Source organism: Neofelis nebulosa, chromosome 16 (genome assembly GCF_028018385.1).
Source record: "Neofelis nebulosa isolate mNeoNeb1 chromosome 16, mNeoNeb1.pri, whole genome shotgun sequence".
Lineage (NCBI taxonomy): Eukaryota > Metazoa > Chordata > Mammalia > Carnivora > Felidae > Neofelis > Neofelis nebulosa.
Genome location: NC_080797.1, coordinates 37,452,780 through 37,469,534, shown reverse-complemented (window position 1 = coordinate 37,469,534; position 16,755 = coordinate 37,452,780). Strand labels below are relative to the sequence as shown.

The 16,755-nt window shown below is 51.5% G+C and overlaps 1 protein-coding gene across 2 annotated transcripts in view; it reads right to left on the bottom strand.

Moving 5' to 3' along the window:
* Window positions 1-244: 244 nt before the first annotated feature.
* PLXDC1 (plexin domain containing 1) overlaps window positions 245-16,755 on the bottom strand; it is a 64,435-nt gene continuing 47,924 nt past the window's right edge. Inside the window, exons 9-14 of one of the 2 annotated variants that reach the window (XM_058702608.1) lie at window positions 16,501-16,582; window positions 13,311-13,371; window positions 11,498-11,633; window positions 5,519-5,554; window positions 2,876-3,036; window positions 245-1,618 (exon numbers count right to left, since the gene is read on the bottom strand). In XM_058702608.1, the coding sequence (XP_058558591.1) occupies window positions 1,499-1,618; window positions 2,876-3,036; window positions 5,519-5,554; window positions 11,498-11,633; window positions 13,311-13,371; window positions 16,501-16,582 (596 nt within the window). In that variant the 3' untranslated portion in view covers window positions 245-1,498. The remainder of the gene's footprint in view (window positions 1,619-2,875; window positions 3,037-5,518; window positions 5,555-11,497; window positions 11,634-13,310; window positions 13,372-16,500; window positions 16,583-16,755) is intronic. The other variant, XM_058702610.1, reaches the window with a different exon arrangement.

Genomic DNA, 16,755 nt, shown 5'->3' with positions numbered 1-16,755 from the left:
TATTATAAATATATATATTATATATATATATATCCAGCATTTTCCCCACGTGGCTTGTCAATAGTGGCCTCACTGAGGATAAATCACGAAGCGTCTGGAAAACATTGGGTCAAGTGTTCCCATGTGTCTGGTTATTGGCAGACTCCCTACCCCCACCTCAGGAGGCCTTGTACTTTAACTTCTTTCTTCTGCAGTGTCCCGGGTGACACTGACACAGCAATACGCATAAAAGGGCATGACTAAGTAGAGGTTGATTTAGCATTTATTTGCTGCTGCTGTTCTTTACTTTGAATGAGGTTGAGCTATGGATTTTAAGTGTAAAGGCTCTTCAGGAAGCAGCCACAATTCATCCCTGGGACAGAATTCCCTTAAAACCAGGTGAAGTTTGCGAGCCTAGCTCTTTGCTCCAAAAGCTTCCACCGGAGCTGGAAAAAGATGGAAGCCACTTTCCAGGTCAAGGTCGCGTGGAAAGTCCTTCCTGCCCATGCCGGCTTCCTCTGGCCCATCCATTCCGGCCGCTTTGCTCCTCAACAGAATCCAACTGAAGTTCCCTGCCGAGTAGGTCTCCAGAAGCCCTCCTGCCACCCTGTTTCTTCTCTTTTTAATGGCTAGAAACATTCAGCTCAGAGGAGGAAAAGAATTAGTCTGGCAGGCCCTGCCTTTGAAGGTACCTGCTGACACTGACAGGCCAGGCCAGTGAATTCAATGGCCGCCGGACGTGCCATTGGAATCAAGAGCCCCACACCGCGGATGCGGCCACACACAGCATGGCTCGCCAGGCCAAGGCTGGGCCGCAGTTGCGGTAAAGGCCATGATGTGGGCTGCACGCACGTTCGTTGCGGAAGGACTGGTTGCCAGCAGAAAGGATAAGTCAGTCGAGAGAGGGTAAATGCAACTTTCCCCCCCAGTTGTTTTGTCTCCTCCCATTTGGCTTTCCTCTGATGACAACCTGCCATACAAAGCCATCCTGTGCTTAACAGATGGATAGAACTTCTTCAGACTTCCAGAACCACAGAGGCTGGGGAAAATACACTGAATCCATAGCCACGAGGACCAGCTCTGGAGTCTATGGACCCTGGAATGGGGCCGCCCCAATCTAGAGTTTTGGCCTCTGTGTCACACGGAGGGGCGTTAGGTGACCGGAGCAGGGTGTCTGGCCATCTCCAGGTGGGAGGGGCCTCTGGGGCAGTACCACCGAGGAGACCACTGAGAGACCGAGAAGGGGACAGAGACCCCTTACATCAAAACAGGATGAAATCAGGTTGTCATCCCTTAAAAACCTCACGTGGTTGCTTTTCTGCCCCCTGCTTCAGGATATGGGGTGTGATGGCCAAACTGTGGCTCTGGCGACACAAGCCATGGTCTCATCTTCATCTTCCCAGCCAGGACATGTTCAGAGGAAGCCAAGGAAAGTCACTTCTCCGCTTTGCTTTTGACTGGTCTTTTCTGGGGTCCCGGGGTCTTCTATTCTGTCCTTCCAAGGGGAGACCGGGTGCTCTCAGCACTGTTCAGCCTCCACGAAGCCCTCCTTCTCGTGGCCCGAGGGCTCGACCTCCGTGTAGGTGGCGTGGTTGGGGTGGTTGCGGAATTTCACAGCTGGCCAGTGGTGAGGTCTCCGCTGTCGGGGGCACAGACGCAGAGTCAGCGGGCACGGCCTCACCCACCTGGGACTCCTCCACACCCCCAAGGACAGTGCTGAGCACCGAGACTCTCTTTACAAGGGTGCTGGGGGCCTACTGTGAGCCAGGTGGAGTTCAGGGCCCTCCTCCCCAGAAGCCTCCCCACTGTGATCCATCAACGGCTGGGAACCTTCCTGGGAGCCCGGGGAGTTTGAGAGGAGGTCATTTCGCCGCTCGCGGCATTGACTGCAGGACTGTAAGAGCCTGAGCAACGTACTGCATGGAGCCCTGAGACTGAAAAGTGAGGCAGTAGGTGAGAGATGGAATGATCTGGGAGGTTCTGAAGAAGCCACGGCAGGACAGGTCCTGCAGCAGAGTCAGCTGGGGAGTTTGTAAACATGCAGATTCCTGGACCTACTTCAGACCTACTCTGTCAACATCCCTGGGGCTGGGTGATACTTAAGACCGGTTAGGGCTTACAAGAAACAGGGGCTTCTAAACAAAGAGGAAAGCCCCTCGCAAGCACCCACCTGCGCCTCTGATTGATGAGGTCGATGGGCCTGTGACCTTTGTGGGGAAGACTGTGGGCACAGAGGCAGCACTAATGGACCACAGGCAGAGCTGGGAGGGACTGAGAGCGGAGGACAGGGGAGGGAGCTGCTGAGCCCCCGTGGCCCAGAGAGAAGAGGGCTGGCTTTTACTTCCCAAGCTGCACTTTGAGCTGCTTCTTCTGAATTCTGAGACATTCCAAATCACAGCATCCTCAACGAAAGCTCCCAGAGAGAGCAACTCTTAGGATTATCATGCCTTGTCAATTCTAACCTAAAAACCCCCAGAGCAGGCAAAGAGGCAGAGATCCCGGTTCCATTATGGCTTTGAATAAACACCAGGCCTGGAATATGGGGGTGAGAGACCACAAATCACTAAGGAGGGGCTGCACAATCCCTAGTGATTTCTCTTTCTTTCCTCTGGAGGCTCTTCTGATTTCACAAATGGGGGAGCAAAGGCAGACGGGCTGTTCAACAGGACAGGAGGGGTGCCGCACTCCCGGGGGAGCCCTCGGGGTTAGGGACTAAAGGGGCACCAGCCAGTGCACAGTGTGCAGGATGGAGTCAATGAAGTCTCCTCAGATTGGAAGAGGAGTTGGACATGTGGGTGTGAGGCGTGAGGTGGGGAGAGGCAGGTACCCAGTGGCTGGGGAAATGCTGATGCAGAGGCAGACAGACAGCAGAGCTGTGGCCAAATTCAACACTGACCTCGATGAAGAAAAGCGCAGCGTTGGAGGTGGGGTGGCCGTTGATGTAAATCCCAGCCAGGATGATGGCTGCTACCAGGAGGACGGCCAGCACGATGCCCACGATGGTGCCCAGGTGCACGGGGGGGCCCTTTGTCTTGGGGGACAGGTTGTTCTGAAGGCCTGTGGAGAGACCATTTAGGGTAGGGAGTGGCCACAGGGGAGCAGGGAAGGTGGGGCCATGAAGCCCCAGGTTCTGACAAAATCTCAGAGATGAAATCTAGAAGAACCTCAGGGTCTGCTTATGAAATATGTAAAAAGGTGGGGAAGGAGCGGGTGGTGTCATGAGCATGGCATTTATGTTGCCCTTGGCATGGTTCAGGTGGTTTTCCAAAACCACTTAAAAGTTGCCCAAATTCCTAAAACGGATCGCAAGAGAAGTTTTTTCCAATACTCGCGCCACAAGTGCCTTTAAGGAATCCTCAAAGGGTATGAGATGGTGAGGAGTTTCGGATCTGGAGTATGGCGGCATGTTCAAATCCAGGGTGTGCTAACTTACTAGCTGCATGACTTTGGGCAAATTATATAACCTCTCTGTGTCTCACTTATCACTTCTGTCGATGAAGGATAATAATGACTACCTAATAGAGTTATTGTAAGGGTCAAAACTAGATAATTCACGTCAACTGCTGAGGACCAGGGCTGGTGTCTTGGATGACCTCAGTGTTAGCCATTATGATAACAAAATGACCATATTTTCACTTGTCACTGTCCACTACCAGACTGTGGCCTCCTGGAGGGCAAGGACAGTGTCTTATTCATCTCTGTGTCCTTAGCTCTTAGGAAAAATGGCGGGCCTCATGGTAGGAGCTCAATAAAAGAATGAATCAGGTCCTCTGAAGGCTCATATACCAGGAGGCAATCTCTGAGAACACCCTGAGCATTTGAGATACGTCCCAAGGAGGAGACTGAGTATTGCCGTAGACTATCAACCTGGAATGTCATCTAGTCCAACCCCTTCCTTGTACGGCTGGGATAATGGAAATACAGAGAAGTAAAGTGATTTGCTCAAGGACACAGTCACGCCGACCACTAAGAAGCCCATGTTCCCTTATTGCCTGCGGTGGCTATTTGTTTCTGCTCCCTACCCTAAAGGGATGTGGAGAGAACGAAGTAGAAAAAGACAGATGAGCACATAAGCAAAAGAAATCATTTTTCTTTTTTAAAGTAGGCTCCATGCCCATTGTGGAGTCCAACACAGGGCTCGAATTCACGACCCTGAGATCAAGACCTGAGATCAAGGGTTGGATGCTTAACCGTCTAAGCCACCCAGGCGCCCCTCAAATCCTTTTCACAGAGCTAGTGGGTGGAATGAGAATCAACAGGAGGTGGGGATTTTTAAATTTTTTTTTTTTTCAACATTTTTTAAATTTATTTTTGGGGCAGAGAGAGACAGAGCATGAACGGGGGAGGGGCAGAGAGAGAGGGAGACACAGAATCGGAAACAGGCTCCAGGCTCCGAGCCATCAGCCCAGAGCCTGACGCGGGGCTCGAACTCATGGACCGCGAGATCGTGACCTGGCTGAAGTCGGACGCTTAACCGACTGCGCCACCCAGGCGCCCCAGGAGGTGGGGATTTTTAATGGGATGTTGCATACATTCCAATCCTCGTCCTCCCCAACCCCTCTTCTCCGTAAGCAGAGGAAACCCAAGTAGGGAAATTGTCCCCGGGGCACTCTGATGCATGGTTAGTGCCACTATCTGCCAGCAGGTGGGACAGTTGAGGTGACACACCCCAAGCTAGCTTCCCCTGACCTGGCAGTCAGCCCGCAGCAAGTGTCCCTGGTGATCTGATGGTCAGGGTTTGGGGCTGATGAGCGTGTGGTGCAGAGCAAGAGGAATGTGGCCCAGCCCCCGCCCCAGACACACAACACACACTCAAACCAGCTGCCCGCAGAGCAGTAATGGCTTCACCTCTGGTGGGAGACTGGATCAAACCATGCTGCTTTAACAGCCTCTCCTCTCCTGCGGGAACCCAGGACAACAATCTCCCAGTCCCTAGAGCTGGAAGGTATTTTCATCTCCCCCGTGCAGTGGTTGCAGCAAGGGCCAGAGCTGGCTCTGGGCAAAGGGCAGGGGAGGTGGGCCACATCACATCACCGGAGAGATTATCCTCCCAGGTAATCTTGGGAGCAAAGGACCCCAACTTCTGGCGCCTACAAAAATTGGGGTGGACAACTTTTGTGTACTCTCTGCCAACCCAGGCTGGGAATCAAAGGAAACCTGATGTGGGAAAAGCTACTCTCCACCCCTCATGGACCATGAGGCCGGTGGGGACAAGAGGCCAATGGTGAGGGGTCCCGCGCTGCCGTGCCTGCTCTAGCTCAGCCCTTCTCTCCTCTCGCTGCTTTCAGGGCAGTGAGGATTCAAGACAGATCTATAGGAGGTTCCTGGCTGATGACAAGTGTCTAGACACATTCCTTCCATCTAGTGGGCCCCTGCCCAGGAGCCCAGCAGGAGGTCTGGGAAGCTCAGGCTGCCGTTGCTCCCCTCCTCCCCACCTCAGAACGGAAGCAAAGAGGCCAGGTGACTGATGCACCCTCTTCTGGGGGGTAGTGGGGGTAAGGGGTGGTCCAAGGGGCAGGGCAGGCAGCTCAGTACTCACCATCTCCTCCTGCATAGGGATTCAACTTGGTGTCGTCTTTAAAGAGGAGAGAAGGCATAAGATTAGTGGAATCATTTAGGTCCAGATGGGACTTTAAGGAGGTTTAGTCCCACCTTCAATTTAATTTTTTTTTTAATTTTATTTTTAAGTCATCTCTGCACCCAAGGTGGGGCTCAAACCCACAACCCTGAGATGAGTCGCATGCTCTACTGACTGAGCCAGCCAGGCGCCCCTCCGCCTTCATTTTAGAGGCAGAGAAACTGAAGCACAGAGCGGGGAGGTGACTTGCTTAAAGTCACACAGCAGTGTAATGACAGAAGTCCGCAAACAAACCAACTTTTCCTAGTCTTGTGTTCATTCATCCAAGCAGGATTTATTGGACGCCTACTACTGAGTTGAGCACTAGGAGAGGGTACTGGGGGTAGACACGGTCTCTGCCCTCAGGGAGTTAACAAGCAGGAGAGATGGAGTGACAATTAAAACCCAGCAAAATGGAGCTCTGACTGGGGGCCTCATCCAGACAAAGGGTGTCAAGATGGAGGGGTGAGATGTGGGGCTGGGGAAAAAGGGTTCCAGGCAGAGGAAAAAGCATGAGCAAAGGCCCAGAGTCAGAGAAATAAAAGGCAGTGCAGTGCCGCTGGAGGGTGGAGAGGGTAAGAGATAAGGCTGGGGGTGGGGGATGGCTGCCTGCAAAGCCTGGGTGAGGACTTTTCCTGTTCTCCTTCCCCTACGGGCCGCTGGGAAGCTGAGGAAAGGGTGTGTCACCAGTTCAGATCTGCTGGAAGACCACCCCCTCCCCACGCACAACTTGAAGGACAGATTTCATGCCAACACCCTTTCTACAGCACCAGGTGTGTGTCCTGTGGTTTCCTACATAAGTTCCAATGGTTGACCATTCTTCCCCAAAGATTCTCTGGGGAAAGGCAAGCAAGAGTTCCATGTCAGGAGAATGCTCTAGAGGACAGAGGGTTACTGCTTGAAGCACTGAAACGTGAAACAAATTGAACAACCCGGAGTGTGTCACCTATAAGGTACATTTCATTCCTCTTTCCCTCTTGCACCTCCATTGCCCATGTCATTTTAAAGACTTTTACGGGTGGGGGGGCTTCTGGGGGGCTCTGTGGGTGAAGCATCTGACTCTTAATTTTGGCTCAGGTCATGATCTTGAGGTTGGTGAGTTCGAGCCCTGCATCAGGTTCTGTGCTGACAGTGCGGAGCCTGCTTGGGATTCTCTCTCTCCCTCTCTCTCTGCCCCTCCTCTGCAATCACTCTGTCTCTTTCTGAAAATAAATAAACTTAAAAACATAAAATAAAATAAAATAAAAGTTTTTATTGACTCCCCTTTGCTCACAGATGTTCAAGGCTCTTCACAATCTGTCCCCTCTCTTCTTTCCTCTTGTCCTTCACCACAACTCAACACCACGGCAGTGGCCATAACAAGCTGCCCAAGACTCCCGAGACCTTGGAGACCTCTCAGACCTCTGTGTCACTGCATAAACTGTTCCTCCTGCAGGGAATATACTTCCTCCCCTTCACTATTCCTCTTTGAAAAGTCCCACCCCTGAAATGCCCTCTGTAGGCCTGGGATTAGCTCACACAGTGAAGCAGGGTCCCATTCTGTCTTTTTTTGAAGTTTTGATGTGTTGTTCATTGTGGAATTTTTGGCAGCAATTTTGTTGTTGTTTTTTAATTTTTAAATTTTTATTAAAAATATTTATTTAATGTTTTTTTATTTTTGAGAGAGAGAAAGAGAGACAGAGTGTGAATGGGGGAGGGGCAGAGAGAGAAGGAGACACAGAATCTGAAGCAGGCTCCAGGCTCCGAGCTGTCAGCACAGAGCCCGACTCGGGGCTCGAATTCATGAACCGTGAGATCATGACCTGAGCCAAAGTTGGACGCTTAACCGACTGAGCCACCCAAACTCCCCTATTTTTGTTTTTATATATATTGCATTAAAATATTATTTATATTGATTATTGCTTTCTTTTTTGGTGACTCCTTGAATTTTATACCTGAGTGGAGAGCCTCATTTGCCTCACCCCAATCCTGGCCCTGTCACTTCCAGAGGACAGGTGGGTGTGTCCTCCTCTGTGTCTTATTGCATTTTGGTATCTGTTTCTACATCTCAGGTCCCAGTTTTTTCCCTGGACTGCAAATCCCTCAACATGCAGCATATTTACACTCCCAGTGCCTGGATGTGGCTTCCTGCTGTGCTATGCATTTCCAATAAATCTTGAAGTCTCAAAAAAATCACATTGATCTTAAAAATTCTTGTTGTGGAATCATTTTCTGGCGAAATCCCTTTGTCAAGCAAAATTTTTGGCCTCATGGGAGCTGAAGTCAGACAAGTTTTTGATGAAGTTAACAGGACTTTGGTGAGCTTGTAATTCTACTTTATATCCTGAAAGATAGTTTAAAAAAACAAAAACAAAAACAAAAACTCCCAAAGAAAATCACTCCGGTCTGAAAACTCATCTTTGGGGGGAAGAGTTAAGTGTCCAAGGTTATAACAGCTGATGAGGTCAGAGGGAGCTGGCCTGGCAACTAGACTCTGCCCCTCCACAGCAGACGGCTTCCAGCAGAAGTGAGTCTAAATTCTCCAGTAGACGATACTGATACCAGGGAGGACAAGGGAGTGAGTAGGGTTGGGGTATTAAGATACAGGCTACTGCATTTTATCCAATGGTGGTGGGAGAGGGGTACCTGGAGAAAACAAAGTCAATCTTTTCCTTTTTTGAAACGAAGCTAAAACATGAAGAAATGTATTTTTTGTTCAATAAACATGGGATAGAATTCCAACATCCCTAGCCACAGGGCCAGTTCCACTGAGAAGTGAACAGTGGGGGCTCCAAATTTTGCAAGCATTTGGGGAGAGGGGAGAATTGGCTTTCCGTTAATTGGCAAATGTTCCAAAGAGTCTCTGTTTTCGTTGGGAGGTGCTGTTATATATACACATGTATGGACCAGAGTCTCTGATGAGTTTATAAGGTTCAGAAGAGATGGTTGATAAAATCTTGCGTTTTGCTAATTTATACCAGTACAAGCCCAGTAGAACTCAAAAAAAAAAAAAAAAAGCACATTGGATAATGGGGGAATAAACTATAGATCATTAAAAAAAAATTTTCCCCCTATAGGGAAAAGAGGACTGGGTTGAGGGGAGAAAACTAGAAAGTAAAATTATTTGAATATACCTGATTTTCTAGATTTGACTTTGGAACCATGTAAATCATCATTTAATTATGAGATAATTATAAAAATTAAATTCACGAAGCACCCCTAAAAAGTGAAAGTAAAACAAAACAAATAGAAAATTGTAGACCTATTAATAGATGTTTTCTTCAGAGATTTAAATAAACAATGGATTTTTAAAAATATCTTTTATAGTTCATTTTTTTATTTTGAGAGAGAGTAAGCATGAGTGGGGGGAGGGGCAGAGAGAGAGGGAGAGAGAGAGAATCCCAAGCAGGGTCCACTTTGTCAGCATGGAGCCCGATCTGGGGCTCGAACACAAAACCATAAGATCATGACCTGAGCCAAAGTCAGAGACCTAACTGACTGAGCCACCCAGGCACCCCAACAAGGGATTTGAAAACAACACTGAGTCTATTTTGTTACTGCAAGTGGAAAACAATGAATTGGCTAGTCGAACCAACCAACATCACCTTAAACATCATTGGGAAAATTAACCTGATTCAAATCAGTTTGTTTCTAATCTAAACCATTGAAAATCCACTATAGCCCAGTCCACATCTACCACTGGCAGACAAAAAAGACCTAGTGCTACCTACAGCCCGTCCCTCCCATAGTGACTGAAGGTGGCCACACTGTGCCCACAACAGCTTTTCTCACTCACCAAGGGCTGGTTCCCGGCTGCCATCTTGTTGGGGGTCCATGGAAAGCAAACTGGCTCCCCAATTAGTGGATTGCGGTAGAGTCCCGTGAAGACTCACAAAGTGAAGAAGTGTGTGTGATATGTATTGAATGAGTGGTCATTTCTCTGAGTGAGTTGTCACTTCTTGCTGCTATATCGGGGTGTTCCGTTCAGCTGCTCATCAGATGAGCCTTTAGATTATACACAGTTATTCTGGGGGAGGGCCTGGCTCTGCTTGTAATAAAATGCATGGGCTTTGTGGCAGCTGCTTGCTACTCAGAGGTCATTCTGGTTCACTTCAGTGGGTGCCGTTCGATTGCAAACGAAAACTCTTAAAATCCAGCCCCATACCTCCTGCCCTCCCCCCCCACCCCCGGCCCTCTCTGCTCCTGTGCCTGGCTGGTGCCAGAGGGGTCCACGCACCCTCCAGCAGCCTGCTCCCACTAACTCCTCTGCTCTCTGGCTCTGTGCTGCCCAGGCGAGTCCCTTTGGCTGTATCCCCTTCGTTCACATCTCCTTGTACCCCAAGATAGACTCCAACTCCTGGAATGAATTACAAACTCTTGAGGGCAACCCATCTCTTCCTTTTCTTTTTTCATTGAATACACTTAACCCCTGTCTCCCCCGCAGCAGCCAGGAGTTGCTCTCAATACCCAGCCTTACCCAGCTCCCTCCGGGCAATTTTAGATTAATGGAAGCTACCCGATCTGCCTTGCTTGTTCACCCTTTGCTGTATTTCTCCAGTCCCCTGAATCCACGAAGACCTTTAAAAAATTATTTTCCAGCACCAAGGAAAGCAGTCGAGGGACAAGATTGCTGCTTTTGAGCCGAATGAGACCTGACCACCTCTTCCTGGTCTTGTGACCCTGGGCAAGTCACTGACCTCCCGGAACCTTCGTGTTTCTTCTATAACATGGGGATCTGATATCATTAACGCGCAGGATTGTTAGGAGGACCAAGTGAGTATTAATGTCTGCACAGCGTTAGCACCCTACCTGGCACATGGTTAGGCCCCTCAAAATGTTAGATCACCTTCATTTCTTCCCTTTCCTCTAGGATTCCCTCTGGCCGGATCCATGGGATCTGGCTCTCCAGTTCTCTAGGCTGCAGTTACAAAGGCAGGGGGCACCAGGGAAAGACCATCCTGCCACTTACCTTTCACGTAACCCCGAGTAACCGACTTTGCCCCTACGGGCCCTTTTCCACACGCACAAAATGGGACTGTGGCTGAATAATGCTTTCAAACATTTGGCTTTTTCTTTTCTCCTTTCCTCTTTTCCATTTGTCCCTTTATATGGCTCCGTAGAGGTGGTAAGAGCCCACATCTTTCATTTTGACCCTAAGGATAAAGGGCTAAAACCTAGATGTGATGTACCGAAAAAAGATGGGACAGGAATTTTTCAGTGGGAGCCAAAGGATCCCGGAGGGGCTTGCACAAGGCTTCTCCAGATGCTGTGTGGTATCTCTGGCAGGTGCAAGACCCTCAGGCCTTAGGATGGCGGAAGTCCCCGGGGACAGCCAGATCCTGAAGAGGCAGGCGCGGATCACCAGCCATCCTCTGGGACACAGCTGCCCCCACTCTGACCCTCTGTCCACACAAGGTCACAGGAGCAGGAAGCCAAGCCCCAGAACAGCGGAGGTCCACCACTCCCCCCGAGCAAGGGTTCAGAGCCAGAAACACCACGGTAGAAAAATGAGGCAATCTTTCTCTCACGTCTGAGTGTGTGGACTGAGTTCACACCTGCTGCGGGGCTGATAAGACCTCACGCTTTCTGTGAGGAGTGCTACTGAGATGAACTGAGGTGGACTATATATAAAATACCTGGCCCTGAGCCGGGACGGTAATTTTCCCCTCGCCGCAGTGACTTCCATCCCACAGTCCCGATGTGGGCCAGCACAGCAGTTGGAGTCCGGGCACGGAGTCCACTTGTTTGAAACCTGGCCTCTGCCCAGCACGCGAGCCCAGCTCTCTGAGACTTAGGTCCCTCATCTGTGAAAGTCAGGGCGATTCCTATTCCCTGAGCTAATCCCTGGCAGGAATAGTTGTGATGTCCCAGGGCGGTAGCCCTTTCCCATGGCTTCTTTCGCCGCTGGGGCTCAGGCCTTACCTTCGGTGGTGAGGCTGTCGATGAAGAGGGAGGAGGAGGTGGTGGTGAGGTCCCCGTCAAAGGGGCTGAAGGAGCCGTTGGGGGAGGACGAGGAGTGGCCCTCGTCCTGGAAGTCCTCACACGTCCTGCCCTCCGCCTGCAAGAAAGACCCAGCGCCACCCTGGACCTCACCGGCCAGCGTGCTACGCAGAAAAGAGCCCTCGAACGGGAGGACGGAGGGGGCCCCTTCACCCCTCAGCGGCCAGAAAACTTAAGACTCCCGTGCTTGGTTCAAGCATGGTAAACTAACCAAAGCTGAGCCCTGAGTGCATTTAAGCCTCCCACTTTATCCTGAAAACGTCTTATCTCCCAGGGCAATTTATCTGTCCGCTGCTTCGAATCCTTCCTCAAGGAAGGAGCTGAGATGCCAGTCTTAAACAAATAAAGCAAATCTGTACATTCAGCAAGGCCAGTGTCAGAAGTGGGCTGCTAGACAAGATTTTTTTTTAAGGCCTTAGAAAGCTCATCCAAGGCTTACTAATAAATAGGTGGTGGTGAGCACACAGCCGTGGGGTCTGGGGGTTTATGTTTATTTAAAAAAATTTTTTTAACGTTTATTTATTTCTGAGACAGAGAGAGACAGAGCGTGAGTGGGGGAGGGGCAGAGAGAGAGGGAGACACGGAATCCGAAGCAGGCTCCAGGCTCCGAGCTGTCAGCACAGAGCCCGAGGCGGGGCTCGAACTCACAGACCTCGAGATCATGACCTGAGCCGAAGTCGGACGCTCAACCGACTGAGCCGCCCAGGTGCCCCTGGGGGGTTTAATGTTTAAATGTGGGGCCTTGTTGGGGTGCCTGGGTGGCTCAGTCGGTTGAGCGTCCGACTTCGGCTCAGGTCATGATCTCGCAGTCCGTGGGTTGGAGCTCTGCATTGGGCTCTGTGCTGACAGCTCAGAGCCTGGAGCCTGCTTCGGATTCTGTCTCTTTCTCCCTCAATCTCTCTCTGCCCCTCCCCACTCGCACTCTGTCTCTCTCAAAACTAAATGAACATTTAAAAAAAATTCTTTTTTAAATGTGGGGCCTTGCATTTTCACTATCCCACCGGTTGTGAGAGGCAGATCAAATCATTGTATCTCTCTATGCCTCAGTTTTTTGCTCTGAGCAGTAGGGGGCACCGGCCCCCAGCCCCTGGAGCTGCTGGGATTCAATCCGAGCAGGTGTAGGCACTTGCAGGGAAGGGCTGGGCGCACACAGTGTGCTCATACTGCAGGACGGGATGGAGAGAGGAAGGAAGAGGGAAAGGATGCACGGATGAATGGATCTGTCTGTGTGGGTGGAAGGTGTAAGAACAGGATGCTCCCCGCCCAGAATCAAAGCCGTTGTGCGTTCCGGAAAACTTGAGTAGTGAGAAGGAACCTGTATGGGATTCCAAATAGGAAATCCCCTCCTCACTCCCAGAACACTCCTCTTCACTCCCTGAAGAGCCTGAGGGCTGGAGGCAGGGCAGCTGCTCCGAGAATGTCACCAGCCTCCCAGAGGATCCAGCTGTGGCCAACACCATGCCCAGCATACCCTCTGCAAGCACCCAAACAGCTCCCGGAGAGCCGCCCACTCAAGGCCAAGTTTCCAGAAGGGCTTTTCTCAGGGACCCGCAGAACCCTCTAAAATCTCCCGAGTCTGGTCTAACTGGCTCAGAGCAGTCTGAGAGACAAGTCCCAGATGGAAGGGAGAATTTCTTTGCCAAGAAACCAAGACGGCTTGCAAAGAGCTACGGGGGGGACGGGTCTGCTGGCAGCCCTGCCCCTCCCCACAACCTGGCTCACTTAAGCCTCTCACCTCCTGGGCACAGCCGTAGGCCAGCCACTCCTGGCGGTAGCGGTCAAAACCACTGGAGCACCTGCGGGGGGACCAGAAGGTAAGAAGTGTGATGAGATTGACGGAGAAGCCCTCCTCTTCACTCTCTCCTGTTCAGTAGCAGCTCTCCGATGATGGGGCGGAGGGGGCTAACGTCCCAGGGCTGCGGTGATCCGGACCACCAGGCAGGTGCCCTCCTTGTACCTGGCACCTGTGGGATCAGGAGTCAGACCTTTCTTCCCCAACTACTCCTCCAAAAGGAAGGGAAGGTGTCTGGCGTCTCCACTCTCCTCCTGACCCAGCTCCCCAGGACCAAGGTCACATCTGCCCAGATGTGTGCATATAGGGAGCTAAATGAACTGTATGACCTCAAATGAGCTCTAAGATCCCCTTGACTCTAGGCACCCATGAAATTGCTGAGAGTTCAGGGAATTCACAGCAACGTCTTCTGGGGAGAGTTTCACTCATTCACAGACAATCCTTTTTCTTTGTGGAGGGGCCTAAACTTGGCAAGGAGAGAAGCTGGGCTGAAGGTGGACTTCAGCACATTTAGCCAATACCTCCTGCGTGATCACTAAAGGGCAGAAAGGAGGGTCCTGCCAGCAGCTAGGAGAGATCGAAAACCAGCTGACCAGCGTCCCGGGAGAGGACACTGTGCAGCTCAGCTGGGCTGGAAGGTGCCAAGTGCTTCCCTAGGGAAGGGATGGGGGTATGTGGATGAACCAGAAAATGTTCTCCATGGCACCGTGCTCAAATGGAAATTCTTCACTCTGGTGCCAGGGGAATCCACCAAGCCCTGCTCAAGCTCTGGAACATCTGCACGGGAAGAATCATATCATGAGCCACCAGTGCTGAGGAAGAATTCATCGCTAGTTAATTTTCTCCACTAGCAACCGCCCACCCATCTGCCAGGGACCCAGTGAGGCGGAGGTCAGTTTTTCCCTCTGAAGATGCCTCCTGGGGCTCCGAGCTGCCCCTCCTGCAGCAGGGAAAGCTGAACTGAGCCCCCCCACTACCCCTCCCAGGTCCTCTGTGCCCACTACTTTGGGACATTGAGGACTAGGCGGTCTATTGGGGGCTGGCAACTAAAGTTTCTTTTAAGCCAAACTAATTGATTCTTCCAAGCACTGAGCCTTTGACATAGGTCTGGGAGCACCACGTTCTAAGCTCTGAGCCAACCAACCCAGATGCAGAGAAGAAGGACATCAGGCATGGCCACTATTGGGCACCTCCTGAATGCCAAGTGCCGCCGTGGCCATATGCTGCTCCTGTAGTATTTCATGGGACCCTCACAAGGATACTGTAAAGCAAGGATTATGACTGCTCATTCCCCGGGCCAAATCCTGCAGTTAAAGTCATTTTAGACTCCAGAGTGGGCCCTTGGGGCGGGGGAGGGGCAATGTGGACTAAAAGGAAGACACTGGCCTTGGTAAATGAAATGATCTAAACCAGATCCAGCCCCAGGGCAAGGAGGGGAAGCTCTGGGAGGCTGCAGAAGGCTGAGTGGGTGGCGAGGAAGGGGAAGCTGAGAACCCACACGGTGACTGCAAGCAGCTGTTGGTGGGAGAGTCCATGGGGCTGGCCCCTCTGCACCAGCCCTGCCCTCTGGCTCTGTAGAGACCTGGAGTTAGCTCTCAGTTGGTGCTGAGGCTCCAGAGAGCTGGCAAGGAGGGGCCCACGCTGGGGTGAGCCCAGACCCATGGGCATCTGGGGACAGGATTTCAGCACCGTGTCAGCCTTGATTGCTCTCTGATGGAACTTCTGTGCCCTATAGCTGACATAACCACAGCAAAAGCGGTGTCCACACCCAAGGCCTTGCCCTCCCCTAACCTGACCAACCCTCATTAAACTGTCACGGTCTCTGGGTTTGGGCGTATGTGTTAAATGGGGATGTGTCAATGGGAGGGTTTTGCTTTCATCTGACCCATTTTGAAGTTCTTATGGCTCAGCTCTCGCTGGATGCTGAGTCATGTGGTGGCAGCCAGCCCCAGGATTCCGGGGCTCATCCGAGGTCACCTGGATTATCTCTCGGCGCTGAGACAGTAGCTCTCAAACTCGAGAGTGCATAAGATGGATGGTGCTGCAGAGCTATTCTCCAGGAGGACCCCAACCTCCAGGTAGGAAGGACACGGGAAACCCCTCTCCCCTTGGCCCCTGGGGCTGTGTCCTGTGCCGGGCAGGCCACCTTTTAGTTCCTATTTCTGCCCTGGGCTATTTGAAAGGAGCAAAGGAAACACTGACAGATGCTTGCCAGCTGCCTGGAACTCAGAGACACTGTAATTTGCAACTTTCAAGATTGCTTCATAGGGCTTCCCACTCTCATGAGAGCCCTGGTCCCCAAAGAAGTCATTTTGTTTCGTTTTGTTTTCCCTTCCTGCTATTTATTTATCTTGGACAGGAGAACAGGGCTCGAATTCTGAGTCTAATCTGTGAGGAAATGATTTCAGAACAAGGAGTGGAAGATGAGTGGGGATTTAAGAAATTTATCCCTCTTTATCCCTCAGCCTGAATCTCACCCAGAATTTTCCCTGTTTCCAACACCAAGCAAACACAGCTTTGTAGCTTGCCCCAACTTTCCACGGATGCCCGCAACTTCCACACCCCTGATTTTCAGGAAACCCCATTACAGCCCGAGAAAGATCTTAAGGCGGTGTTTGGGGGGGTCACGGGACCCTCATCCAACGGCAATGGGTCTTTGGAGCTGGCGGGTCTCACATTTGTTTGCAGATGAGGCACTGTGTTAATATGCAGGTTTCTGGGCTTCTCTCCCAGAGATCCTGATGCAGGGGGCCTGGGGCAGGTTCCAGGAATCTGCATGTTCAACACGAGACCTAGCTGATTCTGGGATCCTCACATCTGTGGACCGTTCTCTGGGAAGCCCTGCGCTAGGATGAACCAACCCTTCCGGGTGTAAGGAGGCGCTACAGTAGACAGAATCTCTGAATAATCTTCCAGAAACCTAGTGTCACCACGGGGACCTGCCACACAGTCACCTTGATTGGGCCTCGGGGAGAAACTCACTTCTGTGACATTCTTGTGCTACGGGGCACAGTGGGCTGGCTAGAGATGCTCTCATGTTGGCAATGAGGCCAGAGGCAGGGAGGGGGCCGTGCCACCCTCTGCCCCTCCTCCAAGGCCTCCTGGGGAACCAGAGGGTCAGCCCAGCACAAACCTCTGGAGGACGTGGCACCAGCTGCAGTTGAAGGTCAGGTCCGAGGACACGCAGGCATCACAGGTCCGATGCTGCAGGCAGGCTGCAAGAGAGAAGGCAGTGGTCCCTGAGCATCAGACCCTCCACAGACCTCCAAAAGGCACAACTCTCCCAAATGCTGGGTCCTTACAGAACTACGGAGTCTCTGACTGGCAGGGACCCTAGAGGTCATTCGTGCCACCCTCCCTTGAGTCCAGCCCTGATTCTTCCATCTCT